General features: G+C 36.8%; 1 protein-coding gene across 3 annotated transcripts in view; it reads right to left on the reverse strand.

The window, feature by feature from the left end:
- Positions 1-1541: 1541 nt before the first annotated feature.
- Positions 1542-16232, reverse strand: part of UHRF1BP1L (UHRF1 binding protein 1 like) — a 47548-nt gene continuing 32857 nt past the window's right edge. For all 3 annotated transcript variants that reach the window (XM_039704052.1, XM_039704051.1, XM_039704053.1), the window contains 8 exons: positions 14709-16207; positions 14054-14229; positions 12599-12735; positions 11754-11904; positions 7561-7817; positions 5335-5443; positions 4263-4432; positions 1542-3570 (listed from right to left, as the gene is read on the reverse strand). In XM_039704052.1, the coding sequence (XP_039559986.1) occupies positions 3445-3570; positions 4263-4432; positions 5335-5443; positions 7561-7817; positions 11754-11904; positions 12599-12735; positions 14054-14229; positions 14709-16207 (2625 nt within the window). In that variant the 3' untranslated portion in view covers positions 1542-3444. The remainder of the gene's footprint in view (positions 3571-4262; positions 4433-5334; positions 5444-7560; positions 7818-11753; positions 11905-12598; positions 12736-14053; positions 14230-14708; positions 16208-16232) is intronic.

The following is a 16232-nucleotide window of genomic DNA, read 5'->3' on the forward strand; positions in this document are numbered from 1 at the left end:
GAACTGGGGCTGCTATTCAAAAGCCACTCAGCAAAAGTGAAGTGGCATGGGTTGGGATTAAAAAAAGATAAGGTTGTATTGCAGGGCTGCCAAAAAACTCATTTCCCTGTTGGGAGGGGCGAATTAGTGGATCTCACAGCAAGTGCCCACAATTTCATTGGTACTTAACATATCAGCAAGGTGATGCTCTGTCCTACAGTAGAGAAAAAGACATTCATTTATACCACCAGCTGAATTGGAGTCTGATGTACTCTCTAAAATGTGCAGATGACAACAGTGAGCTGAAAGTCCACTTGAAGCATTTTGTGATGAACATTTTAAGAACTAGACCAATGCAACCACATTATTTTACATAGAAACCATTGTGTCCATCATTACTTACCTGAAATCTGGTCACTGCAGGGAGTTTGCTTCTGCAATACTTACATACACTTGGTACTCTTGGAATTGTACATGCTTGATACAAGTCTTTACCTTTATTATCACATTCTCCATAAAATTATTTTGAATAAAGGTAACCATTATCATGGCAGACACAGGAAATTTTCTGCAGCTGGTGGTTATCCTTTAGAGACCATTTGTGATCCCAGATTAAGACTCCCAAATAAATTTGTGAGACAGTGTACACAGAACATGGCTAATGGAACTGGGAAATAAAGGACTTAGGCAGAAGGGGCCCAAGCAGGTATGATCTCTAAAAAACTCCTTCACCACGCCTTTTATAAGTAATACTGTAAGGACACAAAATTTTGATTTAAAACTGGTGCTTACCAACAAAGTTAGAGTTGCAGTGAGAACTGGAACAGCACATGCCAGAAAGATTCAGTGACCAAGCCTGGGAAAGGGCACAATCTTTCAGGTGAGCTGATGTGAAGGCTTCATTAGATATTGAACCAGCATTTGTAAACAAGATGAAGAGTGTTAAGCTAAACTGTAGACCAGTTTAAATTTCCATAGAAAATGTACAGTAACAGTTTTCCTACCAGACTTCTGGAGTCAGTTTTCTATATACAATGAACTTCTCCAAACTATCTTCCATTTATGTGTTTGCAGAATAAAAGCAAGAGGCTCTACTAACAATACAAATTTCCTGTCTAGGAGGTTATGAACACCAGCAGAGCCTTGAGGATGAATTAAGCCTTTTGTTTTTTAATTCTGAGGCTTTTCATAACTATGGTTAGTATAACCTATTAGAGCTTAGTTTAACTTTCAAATATTAATAAATTAACTCTCCTTCTGCAGTTTTTTCAATAGCAAAACTCATTTCAGAATGACAATGTACTATCAGTCTCAGTATTGTCAAGCTCACAACCAAGCACACACATCTCCTCTGAACTGTCCACAGGTGATGTTCAATACTGTGCAATGGCCATGAAATAGACATGTATTCAGTGACAATGAAGTGCTAGAAAGTGATACTCTGAATTTCAACAACTGTACTGAGATGGGCTGGTTTGGGCTGTTATTTTGGATTTGGTTTGCAATTGGTTTTTCTCAAAACAAGCAATTTTTAGTTTGTGCAGTAAAAAAAAACCCAGACATTTGATATTGCTATTTATTTCTTTTTAAAAATTATATAATTCTCAATGTAATATTCTAGCAACATGCTACTAAGCACTCTATACATTCCTTCTTCAAAATAATTCCAACTAGATCTTGGCAAGGATAAACCAAGTAAGAATTACTTTAATAGTACCAACCAGAGTTAAACCAAAAGGAGAATTCCTCCCCTGAATCTGACATCATATTTATGTGAAATTGCACCACTCATATTTAATACTGTGTTGTCTTATATACCTATTCAAATACAAATATTTCATTTCTCTGATAGAAACATTGTGTGTATATTTTTTTTTCATCTAATTCAGAATAACAAAATAAAAATTTCCATGGGAATTAAGAAGAGTTTCAACTAGGGTTTCATATGGCAGGCTTTAAAATAGTGCCTGAACCAGTTCCTCCACAGAGTTCTTGGTTAAAATCTACACTTTCAATAACTATTTCCAGCAGTGCAAATTATGTGTCCTCCAAAAAGTTTTAATGAAAACAATTAAAACTGGTTTGACAACCTGAGTATGCAAAGTCAAAACACAGGATACTAAATACTTTTTGAGATTTGTTTGCTATCTACAAAGAGAACTTCCCTCCAAGATCCCATGGAGCAGAAACAATTGTGGTAGCAATTAAAAGATTTTCATTTGTCAGATTCAAGGTCACTAGTTAAATTATTCAGTCAGTTTTACTTCCAGCAAAGACAATCTCTTACAGGCATGTATGGTTTTGTATGTTGTTTCCTAAATTGTTTAGAAGCACACTCTATTTTATGGTGTTGTGCTTTTTTTACTTATTCATCTGTACCAGTTTTTAGCTGAAAATTATTGTTCAATTTGTACAAATCACCCATAATTTCAACTGTATAATTACATTTCATGTAATCTCACAATTTCTTTGGGTAATTAAGTGATTCTCTACAGCTTTTTTATCAAAAAAAGAGCAATATACAACTAATGAATCCCAGTAGGATTTCCCCCCTTCACGAGCACTGACATTATTTATTTAAACACACTGAACCAAATCCTTGGGCATGTCTGATGAGTTGTGCAGGAATCAGACATGCATGCAAAATGGCTCAAAGCTCACCTGTCGCAAAGGGCCAGATCCTATATCAGGGCTATATCCTCTTCACAGAGAAAGGAAAAATAAAGTGTGAATGTCTAAATTACATCAGCTGTACAGATACAGTGGACCTTCAAGCAGAAGGAAAGCCCAGTAGTATGCCCTCTTATTTAAATTCTCCAGCATTTACTGTTTGGTTTTAGGAGTGCATATGGAAAGAATATATGGAACTCTATAGCACCAGAGGATTCTTAAAATCCTCTCGGGGCAAATTACACTGAATGTAGGGCCAGTTTAGGGCTGGTATTTTAATTTTCAGTAGCTATACTATTCTAGAGGATCTAGCCTGTATCATCATAGTGCAAATGTAACCTCTTCTATAGGTATCTTCTGGCAATAATTAAACAACATAACCTTAGAAAGAGAGGTACACCTTGTTAGTGAGGCATGGTACATGGACTCTGTTATGTACCCAGGCACCTTCTTTCATTGCTGAACCATCCACTTTTCAGAAAACATTTTAAAAATAACATTTCATTTGATAATATTAAAAGTAGATGATATGATTTTTTTCCTCAGTAAATTAATAAAGTACAGTATAAACTGATTTTTCCAAAGTCATTTCAGTTTAAAATGGGCTGAGAAATGTTAAAATGTTTAATGAAAATTTCAGAAGAGTACCTGGTTTACAAACTTTTTTTTTTTAATGAGAATACTGTCTGTAAGAAAAAAAATAACCACATTTTCAAGTGATTTGCAGACAGTATTTTAGGTGCCACCACCACCTGCAGTTATGATGATGATGCATTGTACCAAAAGAACAGTGTCCTACTGATGATCAACATTCATCTTCTTCATGCGATGAAGCAGGGCATCTTTTTCCATTTGTACCTCTGCAAGAGCCATTTTGGCTTTGGCCAGTTCCTGTTTGAGACATTCATTTTCTTCAATAAGCTGAATTGAAAGGGTTAGAAAAGAAAGTTATTGGTATAATTCCATACTGATGACTTTTCCCATTTCAATAACTTTTTGAAAACCAAATGCTCCCATTCACTGCTGGGTGGAGGTTTGCTGGGGCTGAGTCAATTGCAACTGATTCTCAGTGAGTGTAGAACATGGAGAGAGTTAATGCAATCAGCTCAAAAGGTGGGATAGCCAGTGTTTCAGCTATGCCATTTCCATTCTGGAGTAGAATGGAAATGACCCAAGATTGTGAGCTCTAGGACCAGATTCTTACCCAGTGAGAAAACCAGCCAAATTAATGTGTGGGTTCTGTCATCATCCATTCAAAATCTGGGGATGACTGATAGATAAGTATGGATCTGACCAAACAGTTAAGTCCCTTGTCTTTGATAGCTGTGTTGTACAGGAATGAGGGAGATGGGGAGAAGAAAACTCCCTTATAGAATTCCCTCTGTTGTAAAGGAAAAGAGTCAGTGTGCAGTGTATTATTACACTATTTAGAAAGCAGTGTTAAATTGCTGAACCACACCATAATATCCACAATTCATATTTTCCATGTCAAACAGATTTCTAAACAGAAATTTATCACAGGCCCACCCCCAGACAGCCTTACAACTATGATTAATAATGATTGTAACATAATTTTGAGGGGGCAGGGTGAAGTCAAAATGAGTTCTTTATACCTCATTTTTAAGGAAGTCAGATGAATCCCTGCTTGATTTAGAAGGTCTGGGTGTTTCCCAAGTAGTTTGCGTGGCTTGGTCCTGTGTTTTATGTTTAACAGATCCCACTGCTTGCTGCAATGTGCTGCTTGAATTCTTCATCTTTGACACATCATTTACTTTTTGATTGTCTGTATTACAGAAATAGTGTGCAGGGGTTTTATCAAAAAAATTTTAAGCTTTATTCTTATCAGTACAAAATTAAACCCACCTAAAACAAATATAATATTAAGTATATTGATATTTGCCTCTCAAAATCAAATTTAAGAATAAAATTTAATTAAAACTCATAACCTTTTAGACAAAGAAAGAAACAATATGTAACTTCCAGCCTGAAGAAAATAAATACATTTTTATACCAACCTGTATCATCACCACAGAATATGCACTCTGAATAATCAGAAATAGGAGAACTATTAATATTACTATTAACATACTGTCTCCAGATCTCTCTCAAGACTGCATTTACATTTAAAGATGCAGTGAGATAAACCTGCAGAATCAAGTTTTTAATTAGAAAATAACCTTAATTACTTGGCATTATAGAAACTTTCTAGCATTTGTTACTGAAGTACACTATATAACACCTGTTAAAACATGCTGTTGTACATCAAGGGAATAAGTCAGGGTCATGGTTTTACAGTAGTTTCTACTACTACCTGCAACACAAAACAACAAAGACAACAACCACCTTGGAAATCTGTAAAGAAAGGCAATTTTTTTGTTTGCTTTGTGGCAACAAAGGAACCCTAAACTTACCATGATGAAGTGATATGCACTGATGAAGCACATCCTGATGACATTATAAGCATATTTTTTATTTCTCCCAGGTTGATTCAACTGTGGGTTATCACAGCCACTATTCAAAAAGGTAATCATCTTTTTTGTGACTACACTTAGAATTATGGCATATGGCAACACAGTTTACACAAATTTTCACCAGTTATATTTTCATAATTAGCCACATTTATGCACAAAGGAAAAACCAACAGGATTATTGAATTGAGATATCAAGGTGCAGCAACATACAAACCTCTAATGAGGAAAGTGCCATCATCATTTCTTTCTATCCAGAGTATGTCAATATGCAGTTTTATGGGTACCAGCTCAGACGCCTTAAGATTTTCACGTGGACTGTCATCCTAAAAAATACACATAATAAAAAATAAGTTTACAAGGAAATCAAAATAGATAATCAGGATGTTTATTTAAACATAAGTGCATTTAATGAAACTTGAAAGGGAACGTTTCAGAGCAGAATTTTCTAATGGGATCTCCACTAAACTTTGGCTCCCTTTTTTTTCCCCCAGGGATCGTTTTAAAGGCTCAAAATTATCTCTGGAGTAAGTCTGCTGAACTCAATATATAGTCCGACTAAAATACTTCAAAGTGTTTGTACAGACATCTCAATAAGATTATACCCCAACTCAAGACATTTGTTAGCTCAGGAGCTGAGTCACAGATAAGAAGCCTGTGCTATATAGTGTCTGATTTTCCCTTGAACTATTTAAAGATTGAATGGGTACAGCTATCATTCTTGAGCAGATTTTGTCTTTTCAGAATTTAGTTTGGGATGACACCAACTGCAGTTTAGTTATACTACTGTATTTAGCAGAAGAGAAACTTCACAAATTACTTATTTGGGGTCTCCCCAGGAAGTCTTTATAGTTCATTATCCCTGTCAAACAGAATAATGAAGCCAGTATAATCAGAAACTACACATATCAGCATTAAATGCGTACCAAGAAAGCTGTTGAGATATAGCTGCCAAAGCTTCTTGAAACAGCATTGAGATTGCAGCAGAAAATGCAAACAATAAAATAATCTTTCTCAAATGCCTCCCCTGCCACAAAACACATTGCATGAAGTCTCATGCAGAAGAAATAAAAGAACATACTGCATTGAATAGGCAATGCAGCACATATTTGAACAATATATTTTCACTCTATAATATCCAACACAAGTCTATAACAATTAATCATCTCTATGTCAAATTTGCAGTTTGTCAACCGTCATGAGTAACTTCACCATGACTTGTGTGCACTGCTGAGTGAGCACTTTGGTGCTTTTGCTGCCAAGTAGAATCTTGTTGCCAGTTTGTACATTCCCCATCTCAAGCAGCTGCTTTCTCAAGAACATTTTGCTTAAATCTGCCTTCTTGCCAATAAACCAGCACAATCCTGGTTTTAAATGCAAGTGACTATGTGTAAAGGTTTTGCTATTTGCATTTGGGCATTCATGTTTGTGATCCACTGAAATCTGAGGAACAGATTCACAGCTCTTACAGAAAATGCTTGTGCTAATCCTGTAGAGGAGGAACAACTCTAGGAGTACCCAAAGATCCTCAGGGGATAGAAGGGCTGTATCACTGAGGGAAGGAATATTGATGCATTTTGACTAGAACACAAGACAATTGCCTTTCCAGTCAATAATGATCTTGGCAGAATCAAGACCTTAACCCCAGATGTAGAACTGGAGCTGTCTTCCAATCTTCACCTTTTTCACAGTTTGTATGGGTGATTATTACTGTCCAAAGCAATGTAATAATTATCTTAATGTTTGTTTTTCTGTTGTTCTACATCCCTCAAAAAACTGTTCTTATGTTTATAATCAGTGGTTGTGCAGCACAGAACTCACCATCTTCTTTAAATGTCTGAAAGAAAATCCCCTAGGAGACTTGAGCAGAAGTGTCCTCTTAATGTTACTATTTTAAGATACAGTGCTGAAAAATGCTTGCACTGTTCAGTATCTGTTTCTAGAAGAACATGAAATTTGGATTGTGTTCAAGTGGTTTGTACTGGAATTCAATAACCTTTCTCCTTATTTTGCAAAGAACTCTCATTGCAAGAACTACCCTCCAGCTAGGAGAAATAACCTTTAAAATCCACCGTTTGTAATTAGAAAACCATATCCTTTGCTAAGCAAAAAAGCCCAACCAGAAAAACCCACATTGTGCCTCTAGAACCTTACATATAAAATTCCCAGACACCATCACTCTACAAGAAAGACTGGGGAGGGAAAAAAGTATAAAATATTAATTAATACAAATAGCTTGTTCATGCAGAAAATTCCCCTCCAGCCATACCACAGAGCTAACCAAATCTATGGATTTTAAAATTGTTTTAGTGTTATCTAAAGACCTTTCAGAGGATGATAGCAGTTTCTTTGAAGTTAACTGTATCCAGATTAGTAGTTTATCATCAAAGAAACAAGAACACAATTTTTTTTGGAGCAGCCAAGTATCTCATTGTTAACATACTTTTAAATTAATCCTTGCATTAGAAACTTTTATCTTCATAGGCATCACTTCTGCGACAGTTTCATCTTCTAGAAAATGCTGAATGTTTGTGAGAGAAGATGTTAGAAATTCAGCACTGAAGTTCTCCACATGACACTGAAGAAACCCATTTTTTACAGCTAGCAGGGAATGTACAACAGCACTAGGCCCGCTTTCCCATCTCAGACTAATCTCAGGTGATGAATTAACAGGTCCAGCCACAGATTTACAGTCAGAACCTGTTGCAAAAAGAAAACAAATTTGCATTAAAATTTTGCAGTGTACAGCAGATCAATTATGATGCAATTATTTCCGCCTCTATTGTCCAACTGATTTTCCAAAAGGTACCATAGAGTTATTATTCATAAAAGGCAGTGTTGCAAATACAGAACTTCAGAGCAAATTTCTAAGAATAGCACTTCAAAGTACAAAAATAAAGAGTACATATAAGGGCTAGTACCTCACTGTGACAAGAGAAAAGACAATGCAGAAGTATCACCATCTATTTAAAAAAATTGTTTCCTTGGCGCCGTGATGATGGATAACCAATTATTTTGCATAATTTTGCATACTTTTCCACTAAGTCATTAAATTCCAATTCAGAAAAACATTAAAGTCACTTTACACTCTGAGGAGAGCAGGTATTTTCTTGGAAAGGCTGAACTTCCTGACTTAGGAACCATAAACAGCAATGCAGCAAGATAGAGAGTATGATCACATATGCATTACTTGATTGGCAATAGACTTGAACATTAAAAACTCTGGCACTTTCTTGCTAACTTCCATATCTTCAATCAGTAAGAACAATTACAACATTCAGCCTAAAAAGTTCTAAAAACCATAATAAACTAAAGTAAACTAAATAAAAAATTTAAGGTAACCAGATTGCGGGGGGGATGGGGGGACAGTAACCAGTAACCATTTTTTGTATAAATCTCAAGTCATGTCATCACTATGATGGCTGACTTACAGAAATTACGACAAGAAGCACAAGTTATCACAGTAACAGAAAAAACAACCATTGAAAGGTGAAAGATACCCCAAGAAAGAAACTCAAGAAAAACCAACCGCATTATGTCAATTCATCATGCAACAGACACTGCCTAGAGCTACAGCAGCCTGACAACATAACTGATTTGCTTTCCTATTTGTACATTAATTGGGTTCCTCTTCCTGTATAGTGTGCAGGTTCATGGATGACCTGGCGCAGCAGCAGAGTCAGGACTTGTGCTCTTATCTAGTGGCACTAGTGTCAGGGTAGATGGACACGCTGTTGATTTGGGCCGACAAAGTCCAACAACAGGATGTACATGAGAATCTTCAGCCTCTGCTGTGAACCAGAATCTCTCCCTTTGTTACCTCAGGGAATAGAGATTTCCACAACACTGACAGCCATGTCTCCATCCTTTCATCTTTCCAATGTTTAAGAAGTGCTAAATCTCATATTCCCCTTCCCCACCAAAACCCACCCCAAAAACCAAGCAACCAACCAAAACCATACTGCAAGTATCAACTATCTTTTTAGGCTTAGTCCAGACAAAAGTGAATAAGCTACCAGCAGCGCAGGAGAAGAAGGGGCACTCTCCAGAGAGAAGAATAATGACCACTCGGTTCAGTGAATCTCTGCAACCGGTTTGGGAAACTTTGTTTCCCTCAAAAGGATCAATATACTTCCCACACATACAGATAAAGAAATAAGCAGTAGGTGCCCTAAGTATTTCTGCACCTGAAAAGAGTGCCTGCATCATTGCTGGAAGGATCTAAAGTACAGAAAAAGAGCAGAGGAAAAGAACACACATTCAGTCTCATCCTTGAGTCAATTTTAGTTATCTTGCAGATACCTGAAAGGGGCAGAGTCAAGGGAAGATGGAGTAAAAAATGTGTTACAAAATTTGGAAACTGCTGTGAACTGCTTTCACCTTCTAACAAGCAGGTTCAGCATGGTAAGATCTCAGTAAAAGCACAGCCCTCCCACAATACTTCTGCCATACTCGATGATCCCTCATTCTTTTGGTTTTGCTGCCAGGCAAGATCAGATAAAGTTGCAGTCCTGCATCCAGCCCTGCAGGGAATTGCACAGCTGCCATGTCGCCCTCAACTTAGTCCAGCTTTTAGCCACATTCTTTCCTTTTTGCACCTACTGCATTAAGAGTATAGTAGATTTTAAATGGTTATTTTCATCCAGAACATCTTGTAGACTGTAATTATAAGTTGAGAATTCCTGCATTGCATGGTTCCTCAGATTACTGGTTTCAATTGTTAATGCAGCACTTGAGAAAGTTTTATTAAAGGTCTTGAAGAGGGAGGTTGCTTTTATTGGGATATTATCGTACACATTTGCTCACCTGTTCTTTTAGTTGTATTTTGTTACTATTAACTCTTTTAAACAGTCTCTCTTGATCTGATTCTCAAGCTTTTTTCCAACTTTTTATCTTTTAGTTCTAATAGAAATGAATATGGGACACAGGGAGCAGCAGCAGAAGATTCCTGACAGAACAGAAATCACAGTGAAGTGAAAAGATCAGTGGAGAGAAGATGTACATTACAGAATAGGAGTGACCAGCAATGTATAAAAAACCAAAAAATGTGTTGTTGGCTCACCCATTTAGGTACCTGCCAGAAAGAGAAAGGAAGAGATATGAAGTGGAAGTATTTGGAGATTCCAATCATGCTATACCCTTTCCATCCACAAAATAATTAGACAGTGCACAAGCATCAGCTGAGAAGCATTATCATTATCAGAGGCTCCAGCTGTAGATACAAACAAGAGCAGGAAGGTGGCATGTTCATATTATTTACTCCCTCCAGCTTTTACAGAGGATATGGCAGATAACCAGAAGTCAATTTACCTGCTGTATGAACTGAAGGTCAGACATGAGGCCTCCCTGCTGGACCTTCTCCTAGCCTTCAGATGCTTGACTACAACATCATGCAACAGCTGCTCAGGCAGCAGCTGCTGGCAGTGGCTCAGCTCACCAGCAAATGTGTTCTTTAGCCAGGGGATCAGAGGTTGTACCACCTCTGAAGCTGAAGCATTGTCTGAACAAAAGCCATGCTGATAGAAGGCTGGAATAAGAAAATGGCAGCCAACAGCTGCTATTGCTATTTCCTTGGAAGGAACTGAACCAGAAGCAGGTGCATCAGGGATGTGCCCCAAAAACCCTGTAGTGCAACAGAGCTTACATCCAGCAATCCATGTAGAAGGTTGGCAGAGGGGAGCAAAGCAGACTGTGATATGAGCTGCCACACCAATACATCATGCCAAGGAAAACACCTCATCCATGAGAACTTGGTTTTTCTGGCAAAATGTGTATATATTGTGCTCATGCCCAAGAACAGCTCTGACAAGACACCGGTTGATCTAGCTGTGCAAATATTTGGCATGAAACTACACTCTTTGTATTAAGCTTAAAAAACCCAAAAACAATGAACGAACAAAACTCCCAAAAAAACAAAACAAAAAACCCCAACCCAAACCAAACTAAAAACAGTAATCTGTCTTTAAAGCTCATATTTCCTGACAGAGGAAATTTTTAAAGTTTTATTAAACCACATATTATAAGCCTGTTTAAACTGTGTGTGTCATTTAATCTAGAAAAACTGATATTGAAAAAAAGAAACATTCTTTCAAAAGAAGGTACATAAAGCAAAGTACTATTAGAATCATAACGAGTTCCATCTTCATGAAACAGTAACACAATGCAGTGTGTCCTGGTTCCACGCTGCCAGCAGCCAGGCCCCACACAGCCTCTTGCTCACCCCCCCACCAGTGGGATTGGGGAGAGAACTGGAAGGGTAAAAGCCAGAAAACTCGTGGCTTAACACAAAGATAGTTTAATACAGAGAACAAAATCTAAGAACATAGCCCCATACCACTCAATATGAAGACAATTAATTCTACCCCAGCCACCAGCACATAATGCTGCTTACTTAATTTTCAAAAAAGCAAACTAATGACCAGAATTCAAAGCAATGCACCTTTTTACCCACATGAGCATACACAGTTCCATTTATTTATTCTTCCTTTTTAATGTATGGCAATAAAGAAAGAAATCAGAGTTCTAAACTAGCATAAAAGGGATGCTAGTCTAACATAAAACTATGTTTGCATTTTTATTTACTTAGAACAAATGTTTCCAGCTGCAATTTTAACACACTGAATTGTTAGTTCTTACCAACAGTTCTGTTGCACAGATACTGTCGAACACCAATATTTCCCAGTTGGTTTGGTATCACTTGGTTGACCTGTAAGCATATTTCTGTGTCTTCTCCTCTGATGTCAATTTCACCATTAACACCAAATACTTGAAAAACCACAACAGACATCTGTCAACAAAATCCAGATAAAACAATATAAGATTATAAAATCAATTTACAGTGATTATTGTTTGTAAGGTATGTCTAAACCTTTTCCATCACAAAAGGAAAACAACCCTTTGTATTGAAAACCCTTGCTCACAGAGAAGCAAAAAGTTCTCATTTTCTTATTCTTTTTGTACACATTGCCTTCATAATGGATTGCTCAACAGCCTGTCCAAAGACAGACACTTGTATTTATACCCCACTCATGCCAATTCAGAACTGCCTAGAAAAGCCATGGAAGTGTGACAGAGTTCCTTACTGACAGAGAAGCACATAACCTCTGTGATACCTGACATATCAGGTATCTGACATTACCTACAACTGAATTCAACTTTATGCATATCATAGGCACAACCAAGCACTTGCAGTGCTGAATCAAACCAGGTTAAAAAGCTAGGATAGGCTACTAAACTTTGGCTATCTGTATGGTAGTCGGCTTTTTTCTCTATTTACTGGGTTGCAGTATTTTTAAAAAATAAGTAGAAACCTGTTTAAAGTCAGCTTTGGTATCAGAAGATATGTATGCATTGTCATTACTAATATTTTGGGTTCATTTTTCTAATGACTCAAAAAATCACCTCTAAAAGGGGACATTTTAGTTGTGCTTTAAGGTTTAATTTACAGAACCATGTATTCTAATGGAATACAATAACATTACCATTTCTTCCCTAGTCTCATGGGCATTTTCTGAAGCAGCACTCATGGCATCTGGAGATGACCCATCACAATTCTCCATCACTGTGCCTCCTTCGTGGACATTTTCTGATGGGCTTTGATAGTTTGTGGCTGTAATACCTTCCACATACACAACAGAAAAAAATGCAAAGTTAGCACAGCATAATCTTAATCACGCCTACATTAAGAATAAAGTCAGTGTCTGTTAGTGAATGCACACATTAACTCATTTTTTCATATGAGTGGAGTGGCTTATTAAACAAATATTTATGATTGAACTGCCAAATCCATTCCTCTTACATAGAGTTCCAAGTTCTAGATACTAACCAAAAGTAAAGCAGGATATAGTGACAAAAGCAATACAGCACTCTACATGCATTGTTAAAAAAAACCTGTGAAGGCATTTTTTAGTCTTCCAAATCAAATAATACAAATGTGAGCCAGCCGGGAAAAAAAATTCCAAGTTCTGTATCTAAAATACTGCACAGTGCCTTTAGAGCAGATGCTTGTATGTTTAGAGAATTAAGCTACATATATTTTCATTAGAGCAGTCATAATCATGATAGTGTTTCCTTGACAACTGGAAGGCATAGATACTTAACCTGCAGTTAAATATTGTTTAACAAGCTAAAAAGACATATAAAGGTTATTTAAAATGGAAAATGTATTTCACAGCATACTCCCACATAAGCACATGCAGGAATACTCCTACAATTCAAATATATAACAGGCTTGCAAGTGAAGCAGTCTTCTCATTATTGCTCTAGACTGAAGAGAAATCCTACAGAAAAAAATCAGTCTTATGCAAATTAGAATTATCAGAAAAGAGGTAGCAATAAAGTCTACTTTCTCTATTTCTTGACATGGGAAAATTATTTCATCAGTATATACACAGATGAGCAAAAATTGGACAAATACCTGCTATTAGACAGTCAATACTAGGGAAATATTCTTTGAGGGATGAGCTGCAAGGAGACCACCAAACTTATCTGACTGGTAATTAGGATGGTGAGCGTTAGTGAAAACTCGTTTCTTTTTCATCCACTTCTAAAATGAAAGCTTCTTTACCACTTCAAGTGTAACACTGATTCAGGCTCCAACCTGTAAGTACTGCAGTCAAAGCAGTTGCTTTCAAGCATAGCAAGGAATAAGTTCTGCCTAATTCAGATTTGCAACACAGCACTTGAATGCTCTGACTTTCCTTACGACAGGAAAATTAAGCAGTGTTAAAATTAAATAGTGCTGCTGAAGTAGTACATGTTATTGCTTTCCCCTGAAATTATATATGCTGAATACACTTGAAATTACTGGTGAAGGTAACGGAAATAGTCTTGTAAAGTATGCAGGATTTGCTGGACTAGAATAATTTTGAGCATGACTTTAATAGCAAACAACATTTTCATGTATTGCTTAAAAATATTTTATTAGACCTGCTTACCTTTCTCCAGAAAGCTTTGACTATCACTTCCATCACTCTCTATCAAATGATCCTCTAGCATCATACTATCAATAGAGATGGTATCCAGAGAGACTTGTGACGGACTTCTCTTCATATTTTTGTAAGAAACAGAGAATGCAGGGAGGTTGGACGAGCAGCGTTCCTTAGGCTTAGCACTTTTAAAATATAAAGATATGAAGAAATTATTATTTAAATTAAATAATACATAGAAGTTACTTTAAAAATTCCTCTAAACCAAGCAAGACATAAATGGAAGTCTGATTATTCAATGATCCTTTGACAAGAAGAGGTAAATGTAGAAACATCATATATTCATCTAGGTATTTATGTCAATACTTCTCTCAATACATATTTTCTAACATTTAGACTAAAAGTAAATAGTTTAAATCAATTAACTAACACTTCATTTTAACTTTCACTGAATGCTGGATACTGCATAACTTTTTACATGCTTTAAAAATTTTCATCTGCTAGAACACAGAATCACAGAACAGCCTGAGTTGAAAGGACCACAGAGTTCAACTCTTAAGATGTTCCCTTCCTGACTGTTGAAAGTACTAGAAGTCTGTAGCCAACAAGATTTCTAAATATTTTCAAAGAGCAGAAAAACTGTTTTAGTATTAATTTTCTATACCTTGAAGAAGACTGGGATGAAAACATTTTAACTGAAGCCACTTTGTCTTTGTTGATTTCAAGTTCTTCAGATTCTAAGGCAGTTTCTGTTTCCAAGTCAGTGACTTGGTTAGGACAGCCTTCAGTTGTGCCTTCCTGTTCATTTAACTTATTTGAGAATATGTTTCTGTCATCCTCCTTATCAATGAAAAATTCAGTAGAATCTTCTCTCTTATTTAGAATGGACACCAAATCCCTAGGATTCAAACTACTTTTCTCACTTAGAGGTCCACAGACCTCTTCTGAATCACTTCTACTAAAAAGTCCACTGCTTCCTCCTTCACTTGTATCTCCCAAACCTTTATCTGATGCATCATCGGAAAATGACATTGCTTTCTGAAAATCCATATTACTGTCTGATTTAAACAAAAGAGGATCTATTAAAATTCCTTTATTAACTTCAGCATTCAGAGGCTTGCAGTCATTTACATAACCAAAATTAGTAATACTGGCTTCCACTATCTTACTACCAACTAATTTACTCTCTGAAGTAAGAGCTTCCCCATTTCCCACAGGGGAGAGTTCTGATGCCATGGGACTTTCTTTTTCCTCAACAGAAGATTTACAAGAGTTTCCCTGAGTCACTGGATGGAGCAGTAAGGCTACTTCTGCACTTTTCAGTAGAATCCCAATGCAGACATCTGTTTGCTTTGCAGGTTTTCCTGTCACTGCCTCTACGTCCTTCCTTAAGTTTTCCAGGAGCAATACAAGAGATTCATGGAGAAACAGCAAAAAAAGATACTGGTAGTGATTGATCTGCACGCTTACATGTTTTTGAACATGGACAAGAACATGTACATCTGCATCAGAGGAAGAGCTTTCAGAAAGCACTCCTGAAGCCTCAGACATTTGAATGCCATTGGTCGAGGGCTCTGTCTCACTGCTGTAATACTCCTTGAGAAGTTTCTTACGCTGCAATCTATTAGAGAGATCACTAGATTCACTTTTTGGAATGTTCAAGGCTGTCTGATTACGGGATACAAGCTCTTTTTGTGACTTTGCAAATCTTACTGGCTGGCAAATCCAAAGTGAAAGCGGGAAGGAGTCCACAAAGCTTACTGGCCGGCCTTTCCCACTTTTCGTTCCTTCGTAATCTATCCAAAACTGGGAAAAATGCATGGCCCAAACATCAGTAGCTGCAGATGTCTTTAGTGCACATTTATTCAATTCTGGAATGACATAACCTTTATAAACATCATGCATTTTGGTATCTTGTTCATGAGCATGTCTCTGGAAGATTGGATGTAAAAGATTAAAATTTTTGGGGGACTTAGGAAAAGTGGTGAAATTTCTGCTAAAAAATTCGGAGTCCTTGAAGTTCTGAAACAAAGCTTCTAGGTCAGAGTGTCTGCAGTTTGGTGAGCATCTGGTATTCGTAGCAATCATCTCTGAACTTTGAATGGAAAGTGCACGAGGTTGATCTTTATGAATTTCAGGTTTGTTTTCGAACGGGATGATGATCTGCAAGGGAGAAATACATTTTTTC

Source organism: Passer montanus, unplaced genomic scaffold, assembly GCF_014805655.1.
Source record: "Passer montanus isolate IOZ18808 unplaced genomic scaffold, ASM1480565v1 scaffold17, whole genome shotgun sequence".
NCBI lineage: Eukaryota > Metazoa > Chordata > Aves > Passeriformes > Passeridae > Passer > Passer montanus.